The 20,914-nt window shown below is 42.8% G+C and overlaps 1 protein-coding gene across 2 annotated transcripts in view; it reads left to right on the top strand.

The window, feature by feature from the left end:
* Positions 1-12,409, top strand: part of LOC122793655 (cyclin-L1-like) — a 652,856-nt gene extending 640,447 nt beyond the window's left edge. For both annotated transcript variants that reach the window (XM_044061873.1, XM_044061874.1), the window contains 3 exons: positions 11,283-11,400; positions 11,491-11,583; positions 11,671-12,409. In XM_044061873.1, the coding sequence (XP_043917808.1) occupies positions 11,283-11,400; positions 11,491-11,583; positions 11,671-12,037 (578 nt within the window). In that variant the 3' untranslated portion in view covers positions 12,038-12,409. The remainder of the gene's footprint in view (positions 1-11,282; positions 11,401-11,490; positions 11,584-11,670) is intronic.
* The last annotated feature ends 8,505 nt before the right edge of the window (positions 12,410-20,914 follow it).

The following is a 20,914-nucleotide window of genomic DNA, read 5'->3' as shown; positions in this document are numbered from 1 at the left end:
TTCGAGTACCACCTGCACATAAATGTCCTGGAGATGAGAGCAGTGCTTTTAACGTTGCAAGCCCTCAACGACTTTCTTCCCGTAGGGACAATTGCAGTCCACACAGACAACATGTCTGTAGTTTGGTATATCAACAAACAGGGCGGAACCAAGTCCTACCCCTTGTGTCGAAGCGCCAGGCTATGGCAATGGGCAATCTCCTCTCATCGGTTTCTGGTAGCAACGCATATCCCTGGGAAAACCAACATTGTAGCGGACAGATTGAGCAGAGCTATTCTCATGCCTCACGAGTGGTCTCCCAAGCAATCTATAGCGGAAGAGATTTTTCTGGAATGGGGTCGTCCATGTTGCGATCTTTTTGCTACTCCCCAAAACAGCAAATGCCCAGACTTCTTCTCTCTTCCTCTTCCAGGCCATCCCCCCAGAGACGCTCTGACCCAGGATTGGCCCCAGGGACTTCTTTATGCCTTCCCTCCATTTCCTCTGATCCCTCAAGTTATCCAGAAAGCTACCGTTTTGAGAGCCAAATTGATTCTCATTGCCCCTTACTGGCCTCGACAAGTTTGGTTCCCGTTCCTCCATCGTCACCTTTTGGTGCAGCCGTGGCATCTGGACCCAGTGCCAGATCTTCTGATTCACCAATCCGGTCAGCTGCACCGGTCTATCCCTTCTCTCAACCTCACAGCATGGTTGCTCCACTTCCTTCCTTAGCCAGGCTTCCTTTGATCTCTAACCCAGTTAGAGACATCGTAGTAGCTTCTTTAAAATCCTCTACCAGGAGGATTTATGCAAGCAAATGGAAACGTTTCTCTTATTGGGCTAAGGCCAAGAATATTGATCCTTTCACTGCCCCTGTTCAGGCAGTCTTGGACTTCTTAGAGATTTTTCATGCAGGCTCCTCTTCCTCCACAGTCAGAGTTCAATTGGCTGCTATCTCGAACTTTCATGTCGGGGTCGCAGATCACAATATTATGTCCCATAGGCTCTGCAGGGCCTTCTTGAAAGGAATTTTCCTGCTAAAGCCTCCAATCAGGAATCCTCCTCCTCAGTGGGATCTAAATTTAGTGCTGACATCCTTGATTCTTCCCCTTGAGCCAGCTGTTTCTTGTTCCCTGAAATTTCTTTCTTGGAAAACTTTATTCCTAGTGGCTATTACATCGGCCAGGAGGGTGTCTGAACTTCATGCTCTGTCGGTTCGACCCCCCTATTTGGTTTTTCACAAAGACAGAGTATCATTGAGAACTAATCCGACCTTTTTGCCTAAGGTCGTCCCAAAGACCAATTTGAATCAACCCATTGATCTCCTGTATTTTTCCCAAACTATTCAGACAGAGCCGAACAAAACTACATTATCTTGATGTCCACCGTCAACTCAGATATTATTTGGACAGAACAAAAAATTTAGGAAATCTGATCAACTTTTTGTTTCCTATGCGGATAATAAGAAAGGCCTTCCTGTTTCTAAAGTGACCTTGTCTAGATGGCTTTCTTGGTCATCTCTGAAATTTATCTGCTCAGGGGAAAACAGCTGTGCTCAAAACCTAAAGCACATTCAACTAGGAGCTTAGCTACTTCTACAGCCTTTCAAGCTAGACTTCCTTTAGACACTATTTGTGCAGCGCCACTTGGGCCACTCCTCACACTTTTGTTTCCCATTACAAATTGGACTTGGCCTCCAGGGACAGAGCCAGTTTTGGCTCTACAGTCCTCAAGAGTCTGTTCCATTGAGCCACCCAGGATAGAGGTGCTAGGACGGTCCCATCAAGCAAGAATGAAGGCGAGATTGACAACTTAACATTAAGAAGTTATGTACCTACCATAACGTTCCATGTTAGTTGTCTTCTCTTCTTCTCTTGCGACCTCCTCCTTCCCCCAGGCCTGGACAGACCTTTTTATAAGAAATTATTATGCTGAAGACCATTCTGACCTGGTCCTTCTTCCATCCTGTAAGTTTTCTTTCTTCCTTTTGGAAGTGTTTTATGCTTGGTGCTATTGCCCTTTGTCATCAAACGAGATCTGGGTACTTACCGCCTTGCATCATGGGATATGGGGCTGCCTCGAGCTGGTAAAAGTGACTCTCGAGCTTAGCAAGTGCAGTCGGGAGCCGAGGATCGGCTCCGAACCCATCAAGCAAGAAAGAAGGCGAGAGAAGACAACTAACATGGAACGTTATGGTAGGTACATAACTTCTTATTACTATTTGCCTAGGGTACACAGTAAACGAAAAGAAATAAAAACTAGTGCCCTCTCAAGAGGATAATATTCCTGGGTGCAGGCTTAAATACAACTGCCCAGATGGCTTATCTCACACCAGACAAGCAAAGGCATCTAACTCATTACTTTCAAATGATGGCAACAAAGACCCAGCTCCCTGCAAAAAAAATTCTGCAGGCCCTGGGCTTCATGGCGTCCTGCATTCTACTGATTCCATATGCAAGACTGCATATGAGGAAACTACAATGGTATCTAAAAAGTGTTTGGACTCAACATTGCCACAGTCTGGAAACAATAATAACTTTAATTCCCTGCCTACAACAGGAGTTTCGATGGTGGTCCCGGGCCTGTCATCACAACAAGGGACAGCCTTTCACCTTACCCACAGCCAGGCAGACAATAACAACGGATTCATCGGATTATGCCTGGGGGGGCACATATGGCAGGAAAATGTATTCAGGGCACGTGGCCCAAGGAACAAATGCATCTTCACATCAGTCAAAAAGAGATGCTAGCTGTACAGAATGCCCAGACAGCTTTCAAGGACCTACTACATCCAGGACAACTATTAATAAAGATGGACAATACCACAGTTATGTGGTACATAAACAAGCAAGGGGGCACACATTCCTACCCCCTCTGCAGGCAAGCCATGACTTTGTGGAACACAGTACTGACCTATCAAGTACATCTGCAGGCACAATTCCTGCCAGGAACAAAAAATACACTGGCAGACAAACTAAGCAGAAAACTCATGGATCCTCACGAATGGAAACTAAATCCACAGGTCTTCAGCATGATAACAAGGAAATGGAGACGCCCAGACATAAATCTTTTTGCCTCCCCTCACAACTGCCAATTACAGAAATTCTGCACAAGAACTTATCACTCACAAGCATGGAAAGTGGATGCTCTATCATTCAGCTGGAAAACCCTGACAGTTTATGCCTTCCCTCCATTGCTTCTTCTTCCCAAGGTGCTCCTAAAAGTCAGACAAGAGAAGCCACAAATGATCCTCATTGCCCCAGACTGGCCACGCCAGCACTGGTACCCAATCCTAAAGAGCTTGTCTCAAGGCCCAGCTTGGCCTTTACCTCAAATTCCTCATCTTCTGACAAAGCAAAACAATCAGATTCTGCACAGTCATCTCAGAACCTTAAATCTGGCTGCATGGCAGATAATATAGCCACTCAGACCACACCTCTCTCTAAAGCTGTTATGGATGTCATTTTAGAAGCCAGGAGGCCCAGCACTAGGAAATCTTATGCAGAAAAATGGAAGAAATTCTGTGCTTGGAACCAGGCACAAGGGCTCGAACCACTTGTTCCAAATATACCTCAGATTTTACAATGCCTAACTGAGATGCTGGACAAAGGCCTATCCTTCTCATCTATTAACATCCATGCCTCTGCCATTTCAGCTCATTACAATATGGAACCTCCTATTTTTTCACATCACTACTAAGACAGTACCTCAGAGGGGCAAAAAACATAAGACCCCCAAGGAGAGCACCAATACCTACTTGGGATCTCAATTTTGTTTTAGAAAAGCTCACACTGCCTCCTTTAGAACCAGCCAGCACAGCTGATACACAATTCTTATCATGGAAAACTGCTCTGCTCCTAGCAATAACTTCAGCAAGAAGAGTTTCAGAGTTACAGGCATTAGTGGCAGTGGAATCTTTCATCATTTTTCACCAGGACAGGGTCTCTCTAAGGACAAACCCAACATTCATGCCAAAGGTGATTTGCAATGTGGCTCTGAACGAAACCATTAATTTGCCAACTTTCTATCCAAATCCCCAGAATAAAGGGGAGAGACTTCTGCATGCTTTGGACATACACAGACAGCTACGATTCTACTTGGACAAATCAAAAGCTTTCAGAAAAACTGAGCAACTGTTTGTAGCCTCTGCTGCAGGATCACAAGGAAAGCCGATCTCAAAGCAGACAATTTCAAAATGGATAGGACATTGCATTCACTTCTGTTATGCACAACATGGCAAATCAGTACCTAAGGGCATTAGGCCACATTTTAGCAGAGCAACAGCCACTTCAGCAGCCTTCAGAGGAGTACCAACCAAAGACATTTTAGAAGCTGCAACCTGGAGTTCAGTGCACACTTTCACCAAGCACTACCACTTACCTCTCTACTCTAAATCCAGAGCAGACTTGCCACTGCAGTTCTGCAGGGCCTGGTAGCCTCTCCTAATCCTATTTAGGCCCAACCACCCAACCTCAGCTTTGGGATTCAACCCAAGTGTAATGATGCAACAGTGAAACACGATGAACATAGTACAGTTGTGTACCTACCATAAATGTAGATGTTAGAGTGTATTCACTGCTGCAGTCCAGGTTACCCCCCCCCCCCTTTTCATTGCTGGGACTTTTCTGTACTTCTCAACTCTATACAGCCTATGTGGTGTATTTGCTTGTAGATGAAGGAAATGTTTATTTTAGTACATACATGCTTTTTGGCATAATTTTTTTTTCAGCCTTCCGATCTTGGGGCACCTGACATCTGGGGCAAGAAAAACTGAAGAAAATGGCGTCGGTTGCATCTTTTATATCCCTGGCGCACTGACGTTGGGCAAGAGGCGACAGTAACCGACCCCGGACGTAGACTTTGGAACTCTGGCCAACTGCGGGTAGCCTGCCAGCAGGATAACCCAAGTGTAATGACTGCAACGGTGAATGCACTCTAACATCTACATTTATGGTAGGTACACAACTGTACTTTTTGGAGATTTTTGGTGGCAAAGACCATTTCGGTTTTCTTAAGGTTCAGTATTAGGATTGTGAGACACGTCTGCCTAGTTTATTGAAAACTAATGTGAGTTTGCAATTGTAGCTGGTTGAGAGAGAGAGAGAGAGCTAGCTGAGTATGTAAAGGCAGAGTCATCTGCATATTGAATGATAGGATAGATCCCTGTTCAGTGACATTATGCTTGTCATTAGTGAAAGTATTAAATAATTCAGGGGCCAGGGATAGATCCTTGCACTGAGATGCTGCTTTACCGTCTCAGTTCATAGGTGTTTGTATTATGCTGTTTGGCATAGAAGAGCTTCAGTTTGTCAACTGAGTATTGCAGATGAATGACTTATTTGTAAAATGAGCATAAGGTGTTGTGTACAGTTAATGAAGTAAAAGTGAAACACTGATGCTTTCCAGCCTGCCTGTTAAAGAGAAATTTACGGAAAGGGTAGTTGGAGTTAGTGATGTGTAAAACTGAAAATGCAGCAGTTTGCTGAATATTTGAATAAAGAACAATGTCCTTCTATTCCTATGTTGCAGTATTCTTTGTGTGGGATTTACCGCCACAGGCGACCTAAACGTCGGCTCCTATACAAAAGCTTCAGCTTGGCTTTTGCAGCTGCTTAAGACATCACACGTAGGGACATAAACAAGGGACCTTACATGTGACGTCTGCACGCACAGACCTCAGAACTTTTTAGCCGTAGATGACAGACGCATTGTGTGCTTCGCTCCTGCATCGCAAACATCTAAAAAAGCTAAGTACCCCGTTGTTTTTTTTCTTCTAATTAACTTGCTAAAGCTTGGTTTGTTGTAGCTAACTCTTGGCCGATGTCAGCAAAAAAGAGTAAATGCCACTGTGGGCCCAGCCATGACCACTGCGTTTTCTGCTTAGGCCGGGAGCACGATCACAACGCCTGCTCCATTTGCCAATCGTGTGTTCCTAAGACCCTTCGCAGCTGTCTGGCCGCTCTTAATCTTTACTTAGAGAAACAACGGCTTAAACGGTTAGCCCTTAGGATGGATCTCGCCTCGGAGGCCTCGACAGAACCTCCACATAAGAATGCCAAAGTGCCCAGGCCCTCTTCCTCTGCCGCTCCACTACACCCCACCAGCTTCTGATTTAGGAGTTGAAGGATGCCCAGTAGATCAGTTGACTTCAACAGCAACCTTCGTAGAATTCATTTCTCGGTTGACGACCGGCACGTCCCCGGAGCCTAGCCAGACCCTGACTACCGAGGTCGAGGGGGAACCAGACTTAATCGACCGGGATTCCTCCTACAGAAGCTACCACCATTATTCTGTCTTCCAACTCCAAGCCTGCGTCTACCCCAGCCAGAAAGAATCAAAAGACTTAAACATACCACCTCGACCAAAGAAGGCCTGCCTGACTGGCAATCCTTCACCTCTTCCTTGATGCAGGCCTTTATGGCCCTTAGGCCCTCAGCCTCATCCCCCACTGCTGTACCACTGCTTAGCCCTTGACCTGCTTCAGCCTCCTCTCTCCCTCATCTGGCCTTCCAAGACAGGGAAGAAGAGCAAGACACCTACTACTCCTCTTCTGAAGAATCCATTTCATATACCTCCCAAATTGCTTCACCTCAGGAGTACTACTCCCCAGATGAATCTATTGAGGGAGATTCTCCTCCAGTGGATGTTACATTTGGGGAAACTATCACCAAAATGAAAATAGTTTAAATGGGATACCTCTCAAATGTCTGATACGCAAAAGAGATATTTTGAGCTTTTAAAAAGTTGAATCCCTCTCCCCTTCTGCCATCCCTCCTGTCATACCTGTATACTGGGATGCTTTCACCTCTGCATCAGAGTCCAGATTCACAGCCACCTGCCCCTAGGCGGCCAGACCATTTCTACAAGGTGCCTGATGACCATAAATTCCTAGTCAAACCCCCCTCCCCCCGGCAGACCCAACTGTGATTGCCACCTTTCCTGATAAACAATCCAGACTCATTCCATCTGCCTCTCTCTCTTGACCACTGACAAAGACAGTAAATCTATGGGTAGGATTAGTAAGAAGGTCTACACCTCTTCCACTTTGGCATTCTGAGCCATCAACTGTCAGACACATATGACCAAATATGCTTTGGATCTTGTCTCACAATCTTCTACCTTGCTGGCCACTATTCCTGATTGCCCTACAAAAGCTGACATCTCTTCAAAACGATCTGTGGCTGCCCAAGTAGCCAGACACTTAATTAGATGCAGCTGTGATGCTGCAGAAGCTTCTGCTCGCTCTGCAGCATATGCCTCTGTTCTCAGGAGATATTCCTGGCTTAGACTTCAACACCTACCAGAAGATTTTAAGTCTAAGATCTTAGATGCCCCCCCTGGACCCCAACTTTCTATTTGGAAAACAATCTGCAGATCTTTTAAAAACATGCAAGAAAATAGCAAGGAATTACAAGACATCAAGCATTTGCTGATGTCCCCAATCCCAAAATATTACAGGAATTACCCTGCCAAGGCCACATTTGTCAGGCATAAGCCAACCTCTGTTGAAACTTCCTCTTCAGACCTAGAAGGGGAACCAGAAGACCAACCACTTCCAGGCCAGCTGCCCCTCATCCTCCTAGGCAGCCTTTTCAAGACAGAGGAAGCCCCAGTAATTCGTGACTGCCTTGCCCTACTACCTCTGTCCACCTGCCTCTCCCACTGCCTCTCCTTTTGGAAAACCATCACCACAGGCAAGTGGGTTTTGGCTATTGTCCAGAAAGGATACTTCCTCTCCTGGAAAGAAAACCCACCCGTAATAGGCGTTCCAACCCACCACCACCACCACCACCACCACCACCACCACCACCAAATCAAAGACATCTCCTACCACAGGTCCTGACAGACCTTCTGAACCTGGGTACCATAGAACTGGTCCCCTCTGAACAGGAAGGAAAAGGCTTTTACTCAAGACCGTTCCTGGTCCCCAAAAAGGACGGACCATGGAGACCAATCCTAGACCTTTCCTTCTTAAATCTATTCCTAAAGGTGCCCACCTTCAGAATGCTGTCACTGCCAAGCTTACTCCCCCTTATCCCAGACAAGGCTTTCATGCTTAAAAGAAGCCTATTTGCACATACCCATCCTATACTCCCACAAAAAATGTCTACGTTTCTCTGGACTCTCTTCTCCTTTCCAATTTACTGCCTTGCCCTTTGGTTTGTCCACTGCCCTCAGAGTGTTCACAAAATGCCTGGCCCCTGCCATTGACCACTTCAGAACACATGGAATTTAGATTTACCCTTACTTAGACAACATTCTGAAACTTGCAGACTGCAAAGAAACCCTTTCAGCCCATCTGCATTTCACCATGTCCCTTCTACAGAAACTGGAGTTCACCCTCAACCTCCCAAAATCTTCCCTGACCCCAGAGCAAGACCAGATTTTTCTGGGTTGCAGAATCAGAAGAGACATAATGAAAGCCTTTCTACCCCAAGACGAGATCAATTCCCTGACCTCCCATTTCAAAGTCATGCTGCAGACACAAGTATTAACTGCAAGGCAATTCCTAAGGACCCTGGGCCTAATGGCAGCCACCATCCCTATGCTTCCACTAGCCAGAATGCATATGCAGAAGCTGCAGTGGTATCTGAAAAACATTTGCCCCCAACACCAGCATCCCCTGGAGCAAGAAATCCCACTCCTACCCTGCCTGAAGGCAGAGGTCAGCTGGTGGATTCAGCAAATCCCGCTCAACCCGGGCCACCCCCTACAGCCCACTCTCCCAACCCAGGTTATGCATACAGATGCATCAGACTCAGGATGGGGAGTACAGTGGCATCCTACAGGGTTCAGGCAATTTGGCACCCTTCCTTAAAGACCAAACACATCAGTGTGAAAGAAATTACAGCAGTCCTGGTTCTTAAAGCCTTTAGCCCCCTGCTACTACCAGGTGTTCTTCAAATAATTACAGACAACACCACAGTCATATGTGGTACCTCAACAAACAGGGAGGAACAAAAGTGTACCACCAGTGCAGACTAACCTTACTGATGTTGGATCTAGCCTCATGCCACAACTTATGCCTGCAGGCATCCTCCATCCCTTCGCAGGACAAAAACAAGCAGACCTTCTAAGCAGAACATCCTCTCCACAAATGGATGCTGGACAGGACCATATTCCTAGACATTGTCCACCAGTGGGGCACTCCTTAAGTAGACTTGTTTGCCCCCCCCCCCCCAAAAAAATTAGACAATTGCAGACCTTCTGCTGCAATACCTACTGTCCTCTAGCTTCGAGAGTAGACGCTTTCAGCATTTCTTGGAAGGGGAAGTTTCTATATGCCTTTCCCCCTTTCCACTAATTCAGAAAGTCGTCCTGAAAATCAGGAGACAAACCTAAAATCTTGTTGGTGACTCCCTACTGGCCAAGGCAGCACTGGTTTCCCCTACTTCACAGTCTAGCCAGTGGCAGTCGCCACAAGTTACCCCACAAGGTGGACCTTCTGACACAACAAAGGGGAACCCTCATCCACCCACACTTGCATATGTTGTCACTGACACTGTGGGTGATAAACTTTTAATTCCCTTCAGACACGACTACTCAGAGGACGTGTTTTCAGTCCTAAGGGAGGCCAGGAAACCTACTATCATACCTAGCTAAATGGGAAAGATTTACCAGATAGTGTCTTGACAAGGGCAAGGACCCATGCATTGCAGACCCCCCTGTTCTCACTTGTGTGTCAACTAGTAAAATGTGGACTCTCATACTCTTCAGTTAAAGTACACCTTTCTGCTATCTCGGCCTGTCTACCATTAGATCCCCCTTACTAGCCAGGCTCGATGTAAAGCTATTCTTGAAAGGGGTCTTGCACAGGCCTCCAAGAAAGCCCATCCCCACCACCTTAACTTCATTCTGGAAAAGCTAACTCAGCACTCATTTGAACCTGCTAGGACAGCTACTCTGCAAATGTGTACATGGAAAACAGTACTGCTGATAGCCATTAATTCAGCCAGAAGGGTGTCAGAACTACAGGCCTTACTTTCCAGAAGGACAGGGTAACTCTATAAACCCCTCCTTCATGCCTAAGGTGGTCAACGATTTGTCATTAAACCAATCTATTTACTTTCCCACATTCTACCCCTCTCCCAGAGGAAGAGGATACTGCACTCCATGGATGTACACAGCTAAGATTTTACCTGGCCAAAACGAAAAACATTTGAAAGTCCAATCAACTCTTTGCCTTGCCCAGGACCCTGGGGTGGAAGGAAACAGTCTCCAAATAAACCATTGCATGTTTGATTAGGAAAGCCATTTGCATCTGTTACTCTTACCATGGCAAAAAACACCCACTAGGAGTAAAAACCTCATTCCACCAGGGCAATGGCAGCCTCAAAGGACTGGACACTGCTTCCATGGAAGCAGCCACATGGTCCACCATCCACACTTTCATCAAACATTACAAGTTATTTAATGTCTCCAGAGCACGGCCAGGGCAATCCTACAGGGCTTTTTAGAATCAACCTCTTCTTCCACCGCCCTTCCTTCCAACTAAGCTGCGGTACTCTCCCACACCAAGAATACTGCAACATAGGAATAGAACGACATAGAATAGTTGTGTAAAATCTTACCATAACCATAGATGTCCTCCTCTTCCATTCCATGTTGCAGTATTCCTTCCCACCCACCAAACCCCCTTATTCTACTCTTTTTCAGAATAACGTAGCCTAAGGTCACTGGTGTATTATACTATATCCTGAGACCTATGAATACCACGTGAGGGCTCCATGACTATGCCTGACATCACTGGCAGATCCTCCTGCTAGGCTTTCAAGTTCTGAGGTCTCTGCGTGCAGACGTCACATTTAAGGTCCATGGTTTATGGCCCTATGTGTGACATTCCATGCAGCTGCAACAGCAAACTGAAGCTTTTGTATAGTAGCCGACACTCAGGTCGCCTGTGGCGGTAAATCCCACACCAAGAATACTGCAACATGGAAGAGAATCTGTGGTTATGGTAAGATTTTACACAACTATTCTTTGTTGATCTTAAATCAGTTCTGGCTTTGTATAAAACATTTCTTGACCTCCTGCTTTACTTTGAGACCAGAGAACATGCTTAAGTATAAAAACAGGGTTGCATGTTTATTTGTATGTGGAACAGATTGCACCATTAGCATCTAAAACATAGATGGTAATAACATTTGATGTGAGGAAATCTGATTAATGCACTTTAGGATATCAAATTTCTGCTAAACTGAACTTGTTGCAATATGCAGGGCACTGCTTTACAGGAAACAGACTAGGCAGTTGAGTATTTTGTGTTAATGGTACCAGAAAATAAAGTGTATGATTCCCTACAGAAACCCCAAGGGAGGCAAAAGCTGACAGGACGTCTCCATTGGCTGCCCAGGCAGTAAAACATGCCAGAAGAAAGCTGGATGATGGAAAGCATTCTAGGTCTGCTAGTCCTGATACAAAGTAAGAAAAAATTATGTGAACTCTCTAAAGATAGCCAAATTAAGTTAAGGGACTTGTTCTTAGAATTTTTCCCCTTTCTTGTCTATGCAGCATTCAAAGAGGAAGCAGAAGTCGAAGTCGGAGTAGAAGCAGAGATCGCAGTCGCACAAGGTCCCGATCTAGGTCACAGACACCTAAAAGACGGTATGAACAGTGATACGTTTTTATTCTTTCTATTCACTGATGCTGTATAGAATTTGCAGTTAAATTTCTCTTCTGTCTTCTTTATAGAAGTCGAAGCCACACTGGGTCCAGCAGTTCTAGATCCCGCAGTTACTCCAGAAGTCGCAGTGACTCCCCACCAAGAAAACATAGTCATAACTCTAGTTATAGTAGACCCAAGCACAAAAATTATGAAAATTCCAAGGATTACAAGTATGGAGTTCTAAATCATCATAGGTCTCGTAGCAGGAGTCGTGGTCGTAGCTCATCCCGTTCTAGAAGCAGGTCCAGAGACCGATCAGATCACATGAAAAAATACAAAAAAGAAAGCCACTCTTACAGAACACGAAGGCATCATCGATCACACTCTTACGAAAGATCCAGTAGTAGCCATGGGAGGAGAGATCATTCAGGACACCGACGGCACAGAAGATAGTCTGTGAATTACCATTGACATTGAGTCTGAGAATTGACAGACCATCTGCATAGCTTTTTTGAGGTTGAACTTTTTTGATGACCTTTGAGTTTTGCAGGAGATGTGATGCCAACTGTTCACTAGATCCATTCTGTAACTAAAACACTTGTAATAAAAATCCAAAATCCCAGTCTTGACATTGCAGAGAATGTCTATTGGAAATGTTTTGGGGGTCCTATTTGTATGTAATTATAATTATTTAAATGCATTTAAAAGTTTATATATATAACACAAACTGTGCTGAACCTGTACAAGATAAGTGCAGGACACTACCTTTGTATGCAGTAAAGTTGTTTTGAAATCTACTGTGTATTGTTCATCAGGTTGGATTTCTTTGCATTTTTTTTTTTTTTTTTTTTTTTTTTTTGCTGCATCTGCTGCCAAGGAACATTATTTTCTGGAAAGTGTTGCTCAGGAGTACTTGTTTGTGCCATTCTGTGTATTCCAGAAGTATCTGTTTAAAGACCCAGGTCAGACTTCGTTTAATCAGGTTTGTTTAATTTATGGAATAGCGTTAAAGTGACATTTTTGTTCTGTTCTAAGCACCATTCTAAATGGTAAACTATCAGGAAAATATTAATGGCTTTTTCAACTGTTGCTCATTTTATTACCCATGGTTTATATATAGGTTACTGCTGCAGAGTCAACAACTTAGTACATATTTATATGCTGCAAGTAAAGCAGTCAGTCTTTTCAGATTGAGTTGTATGTAAAGTATGCTGTTTTATATGGTATTTGAATTCATTTGGAATATCTGTTTTATAGATGTTCAGTTGTAGCATATTTCAGATGTCATTTATTTTTTGTACATAATTTGTAAATAAAACTTAAGATCTTTACAGATGAATATAGATCATGGAATTGTCATTTTAATAAAAAATAAAAAAAAGTTTACAGTTTTTGATGTAAATATTTTCTTAACTGCACAAGTTCTAAAATATGTAGTTATTTTATCATATTTATGGAGGGCTCTAAAGGGCACTCCATGCAGGTTCTCAAATGCATGCATACACTACATTGTTTTACACTGTAGCCCACTAATTCCTGGCATCCTACTGAGGTGGCTTCTGTAAAGAAGGGGATGAAAGGCAAGTCTCATCATTTTTTGAAATAGAAGCTGTATTGGTGCTGTGATTTTTTTTAAGTTTGTATACCAACATACTTTTTGGCAAATGGCTTTTGAATTTCAAAAGTTTTGTTGCAGTCATTTCTTTGGATGGTAGTATTTGCTTGGGGCTTGTTCCACCTTTTTTCCCCTCAGTCAAATTGAAACTGCTAATGTTCCGTTATTTTCTTAGTGTTTCCAGAACATGTCCTTTATAGAGTTATTACATATTTTATCTTTACAGTACCTAATGTGCATTCATGCTCCTCTGAGACACTAAAGTTTAACATTGACAAGTGAATATGCCCCCCCCCCTTTTTTTTATATACGGTAAAGTTGTTTCTCAAATTTTTTTAGACTAGTCAGAGTGTTGATGTTGTATGCCAGCACACTTCGAGATCGTATTGCACAGTAGGAGTGTACCTAGATCCTGAGCTTTGAGGTGTTTTATCATAAAGATCATTGTTGCTGCATGATTCATAATGAATAAGAAAAATGTTGCAGAGTCCTGTCTGGCCAGATTTCCAGGATGTCCCCTACACAGGGTTTTTCCATGCCTTCGATGTCCATAGGATCTACAGCAAAAAGAGAAGAGCACATATCTAATTTTTTTTATATACTGTACTGGCTTGAAATGGAGTCTGTTGGCATTAACTACCAGTGTGTGATAAGTGCCCAGATTGGGATGTTACTTTCTTAAAATTATTACATAATATCAAAATGAAGATGTGTGCAAGAAAGAATCCTCATTAAAATGGCAACCCAAGCACTAGTTGTATAGCATACCAAACTGCTGCCTTTGTTGTTGCCATTTTTAGATACCCACGTTTAACAGAAAATGTCCTTCATATGAACCACTGTTGCAGATTGAGTTGTTTTGACACGGAAGGCAGTGTCCACCCCGGCTTCCAGAGCTTGGCACTTGATGTGTTCCTTAGTGGGCCACTGGCACAGTAAAACAGGCATTTGCCTGCATTATCCTAGGTTCCTTCTTGCCACATTGAGTTGCATGACCAAATCCCTTCTCAGCAAAAGCTAGCAATTCCTGCCTGCTTCAGAGTGATGGCAGATATTCACTCTGTTGGAGACTGCCTCTTCTTCCCATATCTAGACTGTTTTCGGTTGTATTATTTTTTTTCTGGGAAGGAGGTGGGTTGGATGACGATTATTTATGGTAGTATGTTTCCTAGATAAATGTACATGCAGTAGACAATGTTTTTGTGTGTGTGTGTGTGTGTGTGTGTGTGTGTGTGTGTGTGTGTGTGTGTGTGTGTGCAAAAGGGAGATTCTTTTTAACAAGGAGGATGAAAGGGACACTGAGTGGTCACTTTTAGCCCCAAACATACCTGTTCATCTAGAAGTGCAAATCCTGTGAGGTGCTTCTACTGGTTCTGACTTATTTATCTCAACTACTTCAGTTTCTGACCTGCTCAGTTCTAGGTTGGTTTAAGGTTCATCTTCTAGCTATCTCAATCTGCATGCTTATAGAGCCCTTGTTTAGCATCCCTGGAGCCTATAGGGAAGTTTTTCAAAGAAGTCCTAAAGTCATTGCTTCCCCATACGACTTGAACTTTATTCTAGAAAATGTTACACTAACTTATTTTGAGAAAGTTGCTTGTGCACCCCCGAAATTTCTGTTCCGAAAAATATGTTACTTTGTTGCAGTCACATCAGCTAGGTGAAGCTTAAATCTGCAGTGCACCATTTTTAATGTTCCACAAGTATAAATGTCAGACAAAAAAATCTTTTACACTGAAGGTTATGACAGAGTTCTCTTAAGACCATACATCAGCCAGTTTTCATCTCTAAAACCCAAAAACAAGGGTGAGAGAAGTTTACAGTCCTTGGATGTGCATGGACTGCTGAGATACTATATTTGTAGACAAAACCAAAACACATCAAGTCTTTGATAAAAAAAATTTGAAAGTTGTCTGGGGGGGGGGTCTCTAAACATATCTTCTGTAAGTGATTGGCTCATTGCATTTTCTTGTATTCTTTTCATGGTAAGAAAGTGAAAAGATGTGTTAAATCCCACAGTACAAGAAGCAAACTAGCCATTTTTCATTTTTTTAAGGGTGTGATTACCCAGGACATTCTGGAGATAGCCACCTGGTCTCCTGTACACCTTTTCCAAGAATTATATGATGGACATTACCTTCAGAGCAAAGGCTAGGTTTACCACAGGCATCTTCTCGGACCTGTGCAACCCTTGACAATTCCCACTTATTTGACATACATTGTGAGCTCAGAGTTTATCCCTATAGTCAGTGCTACTACAGAAGTGATCCATATGAAAAACTTAGTACTGTTGTGTATGACCTTGCCATAATAGTAGACTCATTTCACTTATGGTACAAGTTTCCCTTTTGCCTTCCTGTATTTTCCCTATAGTCTTCCAGAGGCTGTGGTGGTGGTAGTTATTCTTCGTCCCTTTTGCCTCTCCCTTCACTTTGCCTTAGGCCTGTCGAGGTCTGAGTGGAAAAGGAGAGCCAAGACTTTCTAGACTCTTGTCCTCACTAGACTGTGTAATGCAGGATCCTTCCTTAACTAGGCCCATGCCAAGATTCTGGGCCTGGCTTCTTTCCTGCAAGATGTTGGCCAAGAAGGAACTAGAGATAGTGTGGGGTGGATGCCTGCTTTATATTTGGGGTGGGTGTCAGGCCAGGAAGGGTGGCAGTGCTAAGCTTTGGAGTTTGTGATGAGCATCAGACCTTCTGTGGCAGAAGTTCCAGTAGGTAGCACTATTGCACTGGTAATCCCTTCAAAAGGACAGTAGGGGAAAGGAGGCCTGGACTTCCTATACAGAGTGTGCCTCTCAGATGGTCTTGTTAATTAACTGTTGCAGCACTGACTCAGGAGATTCCTGGCTGCAGAAAAGTACAGTTTTGTACCTACCATAAATGTAGATGTTCGAAGATCCACATTGCTGCAGTCCTAACACTTGGGTAGTCCGCTGTCCCTCGGTCGGCCCGAATATCAGAGTATAAGGCTGACGTCGGTCAAGGCGCATTTGACTGACATCAGAACGTCAGGGTACAAATGCGCATGACCCACGCCATATCCTCAGTCTTTTCTTGCCCCAGATGTCAGAAGACCCTAAAAAGAAAGGTCAAAACCCATAGACCACAACTAAACAACCAACTAGCCTAACACCAAAAATATGTATAATATATACAATATATAGAAAATGCAATATACCTCAGATGGAAAACCCAACCCACACAACCACCCCAGACAACAGAGGGGAAGGAGGGAGGGTAAATTGGACTGCAGCAATGTGGATCTTCGAACATCTACATTTATGGTAGGTACAAAACTGTACTATGTTCTTCATCTCACATTGCTGCAGTCCTAACACTTGGGTAGAATCCCAAAGCAGAGGTAAGGGAGGATGGCTAAACTATAATGAAGCAGGAGCTGCCAAAATGCCCTGCAACACAGCAGTGGCAAAACCAGCCCTGGATTTAGAGTACAATGGAAGGTGGTAATGCCTAGAGAAGGTATGCACTGAACTCCAAGTGGCTGCCTCCAAAATATCCTTAGTAGCCACCCCCTCAAAAAGCTGTTGAAGTGGCAGTAGCCCTAGTGGAATGAGGTCTAATCCCAGCTGGAATCTCTTTGCCATGATGGGAATAACAGAAAGCAATGCAAAATCCAATCCACTTAGAAATAGTTTGTTTTGACACGGCTTGCCCTGAGAGCACAAAGCAAAAGAAACTAATAACTGCTGAGATTGTCTGAACCCTTTAGTTCTGTCCAAATAATATCGCAACTGCCTGTGAACATCTAAAGTGTGCAAAATCTTTTCCCCTTTAGTTTGGGGATTTGCATAAAAAGTAGGCAAATGAATAGTTTGGTTTAAAGCCACACTAGAAACCACTTTAGGCATAAAGGAAGGATTAGTAATGAAAGATACCCTATCCTTATGGAAAATTAAGAAAGGCTCAACTGCCATAAGGGCCTGCAATTCAGAAACCCTTCTTGCAGAGGTAATGGCCAACAAAAAAGCAGTCTTCCATGACAAATATTTCAACTCAGCAGTAGCTGCAGGCTCAAAAGGTTGTAGAGTGAGTTTCTCCAACACAAAATTGAGATCCCAAGCAGGAGTAGGAGCTCTTCGTGGGGGTCTTATATTTTTTGCCCCTCTAAGAAATTGCTTGAATAAAGGATGAGAAAACAAAGGTGGGTCACAATCATAGTGAGCTGAAATTGCTGCAGCATGAATCTTAATAGAAGAGAAGGACAAACCTTTGTCCAATAACTCAGTAAGATATTGAAGAGCCACACTTAAATCAGGCTCAGAAACATCCAAATCCTTAGCTGCACTCCAAAATAAAAATCTCTTCCATTTATCTGCGTACACTTTCCTTGTACTAGGCCTTCTAGCTTCCAAAATCACATTCAAAACTTGTTGTGGAAGTTGAGACCCTCTATGGTTTAAAACAGAATATGCCATGCTGTTAGGTGAAGAGAGTGAAGTTTGACATTGAGCAAATGACTGTCCTCCTGGGACAACAGATGTGGAATCAAAGGCAAAGGCCATGGAGGCTTCCGTACAAGACTTCTCAGTAGTGGGTACCAGTGCTGTCGAGGCCAATCTGGAGCTATCAAAATCATCCTTGGCTTGTCCTGTCTGACCTTCAGAAGTACCTTTGGGAGGAGAGGCAGAGGTGGAAAGGCATACACATGAAGATTTCTCCAACTGAAAGAAAGAGCATCCACTTTCCAAGCTCTGGGATGAAACCGCTTTGTGCAAAACTTTGGCAGCTGGTGGTTTAGTGGAGAAGCGAACAGATCTATGTCTGGAGTTCCCCAGGACACTGTCAATTTCTGAAATACATGAAGATCCAGTTTCCACTCGTGGGGATCCATGATTTGTCTGCTTAACACATCTGCTAAGGAGTTCTGTGCTCCCGGCAGAAACCTTGCCTGAAGACTTAGTTGTAAACTGAGAGCAGTCTCCCACAAAATCATTGCTTGCCTGCATAGAGGATAAGAATGTGTTCCCCCTTGCTTGTTGATGTACCACATGACAGTTGTGTTGTCTGTTAGAATCAACACCTGCCCTGGAAGAAGTAAATCCTTGAAAGCTATTAATGCAAACTGGACTGCTAACATCTCCTTCATGTTGATATGTAGATGTTGTAGTCTGGCAGGCCACTTGTCTTGTATCCACTTTCCATTTAGATGAGCTCCCCAAGCTATGTCTGAGGCATCTGTTAGAATCTGACTCGCCTCTGGCCGGGTCACAGAGAGTCCCTTGTTTAGGTGACATTCCTGAGCCCACCACAAAAATTCCTTTCTAACCCTCTCCTTTTCATTGTTTGATATGTCAGATGTTGTAGTCTGGCATGAACAGTGATACGTTTTATTCTTTCTATTCACTGATGCTGTATAGAATTTGCAGTTAAATTTCTCTTCTGTCTTCTTTATAGAAGTCAAGCCACACTGGGTCCAGCAGTTCTAGATCCCAGTTACTCCAGAAGTCGCAGTGACTCCCCACCAAGAAAACATAGTCATAACTCTAGTTATAGTAGACCCAAGCACAAAAATTATGAAAATTCCAAGGATTACAAGTATGGAGTTCTAAATCATCATAGGTCTCGTAGCAGGAGTCGTGGTCGTAGCTCATCCCGTTCTAGAAGCAGGTCTAGAGACCGATCAGATCACATGAAAAAATACAAAAAAGAAAGCCACTCTTACAGAACACGAAGGCATCATCGATCACACTCTTACGAAAGATCCAGTAGTAGCCATGGGAGGAGAGATCATTCAGGACACCGACGGCACAGAAGATAGTCTGTGAATTACCATTGACATTGAGTCTGAGAATTGACAGACCATCTGCATAGCTTTTTTGAGGTTGAACTTTTTTGATGACCTTTGAGTTTTGCAGGAGATGTGATGCCACCTGTTCACTAGATCCATTCTGTAACTAAAACACTTGTAATAAAAATCCAAAATCCCAGTCTTGACATTGCAGAGAATGTCTATTGGAAATGTTTTGGGGGTCCTATTTGTATGTAATTATAATTATTTAAATGCATTTAAAAGTTTATATATATAATACAAACTGTGCTGAACCTGTACAAAAGTGCAGGACACTACCTTTGTATGCAGTTGAAAGTTGTTTTGAAATCTACTGTGTATTGTTCATCAGGTTGGATTTCTTTGCTTTTTTTTTTTTTTTTGCTGCATCTGCTGCCAAGGAACATTATTTTCTGGAAAGTGTTGCTCAGGAGTACTTGTTTGTGCCATTCTGTGTATTCCAGAAGTATCTGTTTAAAGACCCAGGTCAGACTTCGTTTAATCAGGTTTGTTTAATTTATGGAATAGCGTTAAAGTGACATTTTTGTTCTGTTCTAAGCACCATTCTAAATGGTAAACTATCAGGAAAATATTAATGGCTTTTTCAACTGTTGCTCATTTTATTACCCATGGTTTATATATAGGTTACTGCTGCAGAGTCAACAACTTAGTACATATTTATATGCTGCAAGTAAAGCAGTCAGTCTTTTCAGATTGAGTTGTATGTAAAGTATGCTGTTTTATATGGTATTTGAATTCATTTGGAATATCTGTTTTATAGATGTTCAGTTGTAGCATATTTCAGATGTCATTTATTTTTTTGTACATAATTTGTAAATAAAACTTAAGATCTTTACAGATGAATATAGATCATGGAATTGTCATTTTAATAAAAAATAAAAAAAAGTTTACAGTTTTTGATGTAAATATTTTTTTAACTGCACAAGTTCTAAAATATGTAGTTATTTTATCATATTTATGGAGGGCTCTAAAGGGCACTCCATGCAGGTTCTCAAATGCATGCATACACTACATTGTTTTACACTGTAGCCCACTAATTCCTGGCATCCTACTGAGGTGGCTTCTGTAAAGAAGAGGATGAAAGGCAAGTCTCATCATTTTTTGAAATAGAAGCTGTATTGGTGCTGTGATTTTTTTTTTTTAAGTTTGTATACCAACATACTGTTTGGCAAATGGCTTTTGAATTTCAAAAGTTTTGTTGCAGTCATTTCTTTGGATGGTAGTATTTGCTTAGGGCTTGTTCCACCTTTTTTCCCCTCAGTCAAATTGAAACTGCTAATGTTCCGTTATTTTCTTTGTGTTTCCAGAACATGTCCTTTATAGAGTTATTACATATTTTATCTTTACAGTACCTAATGTGCATTCATGCTCCTCTGAGATACTAAAGTTTAACATTGACAAGTAAATATGCCCCCCCCCCCTTTTTTTTTTATATACGGTAAAGTTGTTTCTCAAATTTTTTTAGACTAGTCAAAGTGTTGATGTTATATGCCAGCACACTTCGAGATCGTATTGCACAGTAGGAGTGTACCTAGATCCTGAGCTTTGAGGTGTTTCATCATAACGATCATTGTTGCTGCATGATTCATAATGAATAAGAAATATGTTGCAGAGTCCTGTCTAGCCAGATTTCCAGGATGTCCCCTACACAGGGTTTTATCCATGCCTTTGATGTCCATAGGATCTACAGTAAAAAGAGAAGAGCACATATCTAATTTTTTTTATATACTGTACTGGCTTGAAATGGAGTCTGTTGGCATTAACTACCAGTGTGTTGGCATTAACTACCAGTGTGTGATAAGTGCCCAGATTGGGATGTTCCTTTCTTAAAATTATTACATAATATCAAAATGAAGATGTGTGCAAGAAAGAATCATCATTAAAATGGCAACCCAAGCACTAGT

The sequence above is a fragment of the Protopterus annectens genome, chromosome 2.part0, assembly GCF_019279795.1.
Source record: "Protopterus annectens isolate FY-2018-M chromosome 2.part0, PAN1.0, whole genome shotgun sequence".
Taxonomy (NCBI): domain Eukaryota; kingdom Metazoa; phylum Chordata; order Ceratodontiformes; family Protopteridae; genus Protopterus; species Protopterus annectens.
Note: the sequence above shows the minus strand (reverse complement) of the source record. Positions and strands in the feature narration are given on the sequence as shown.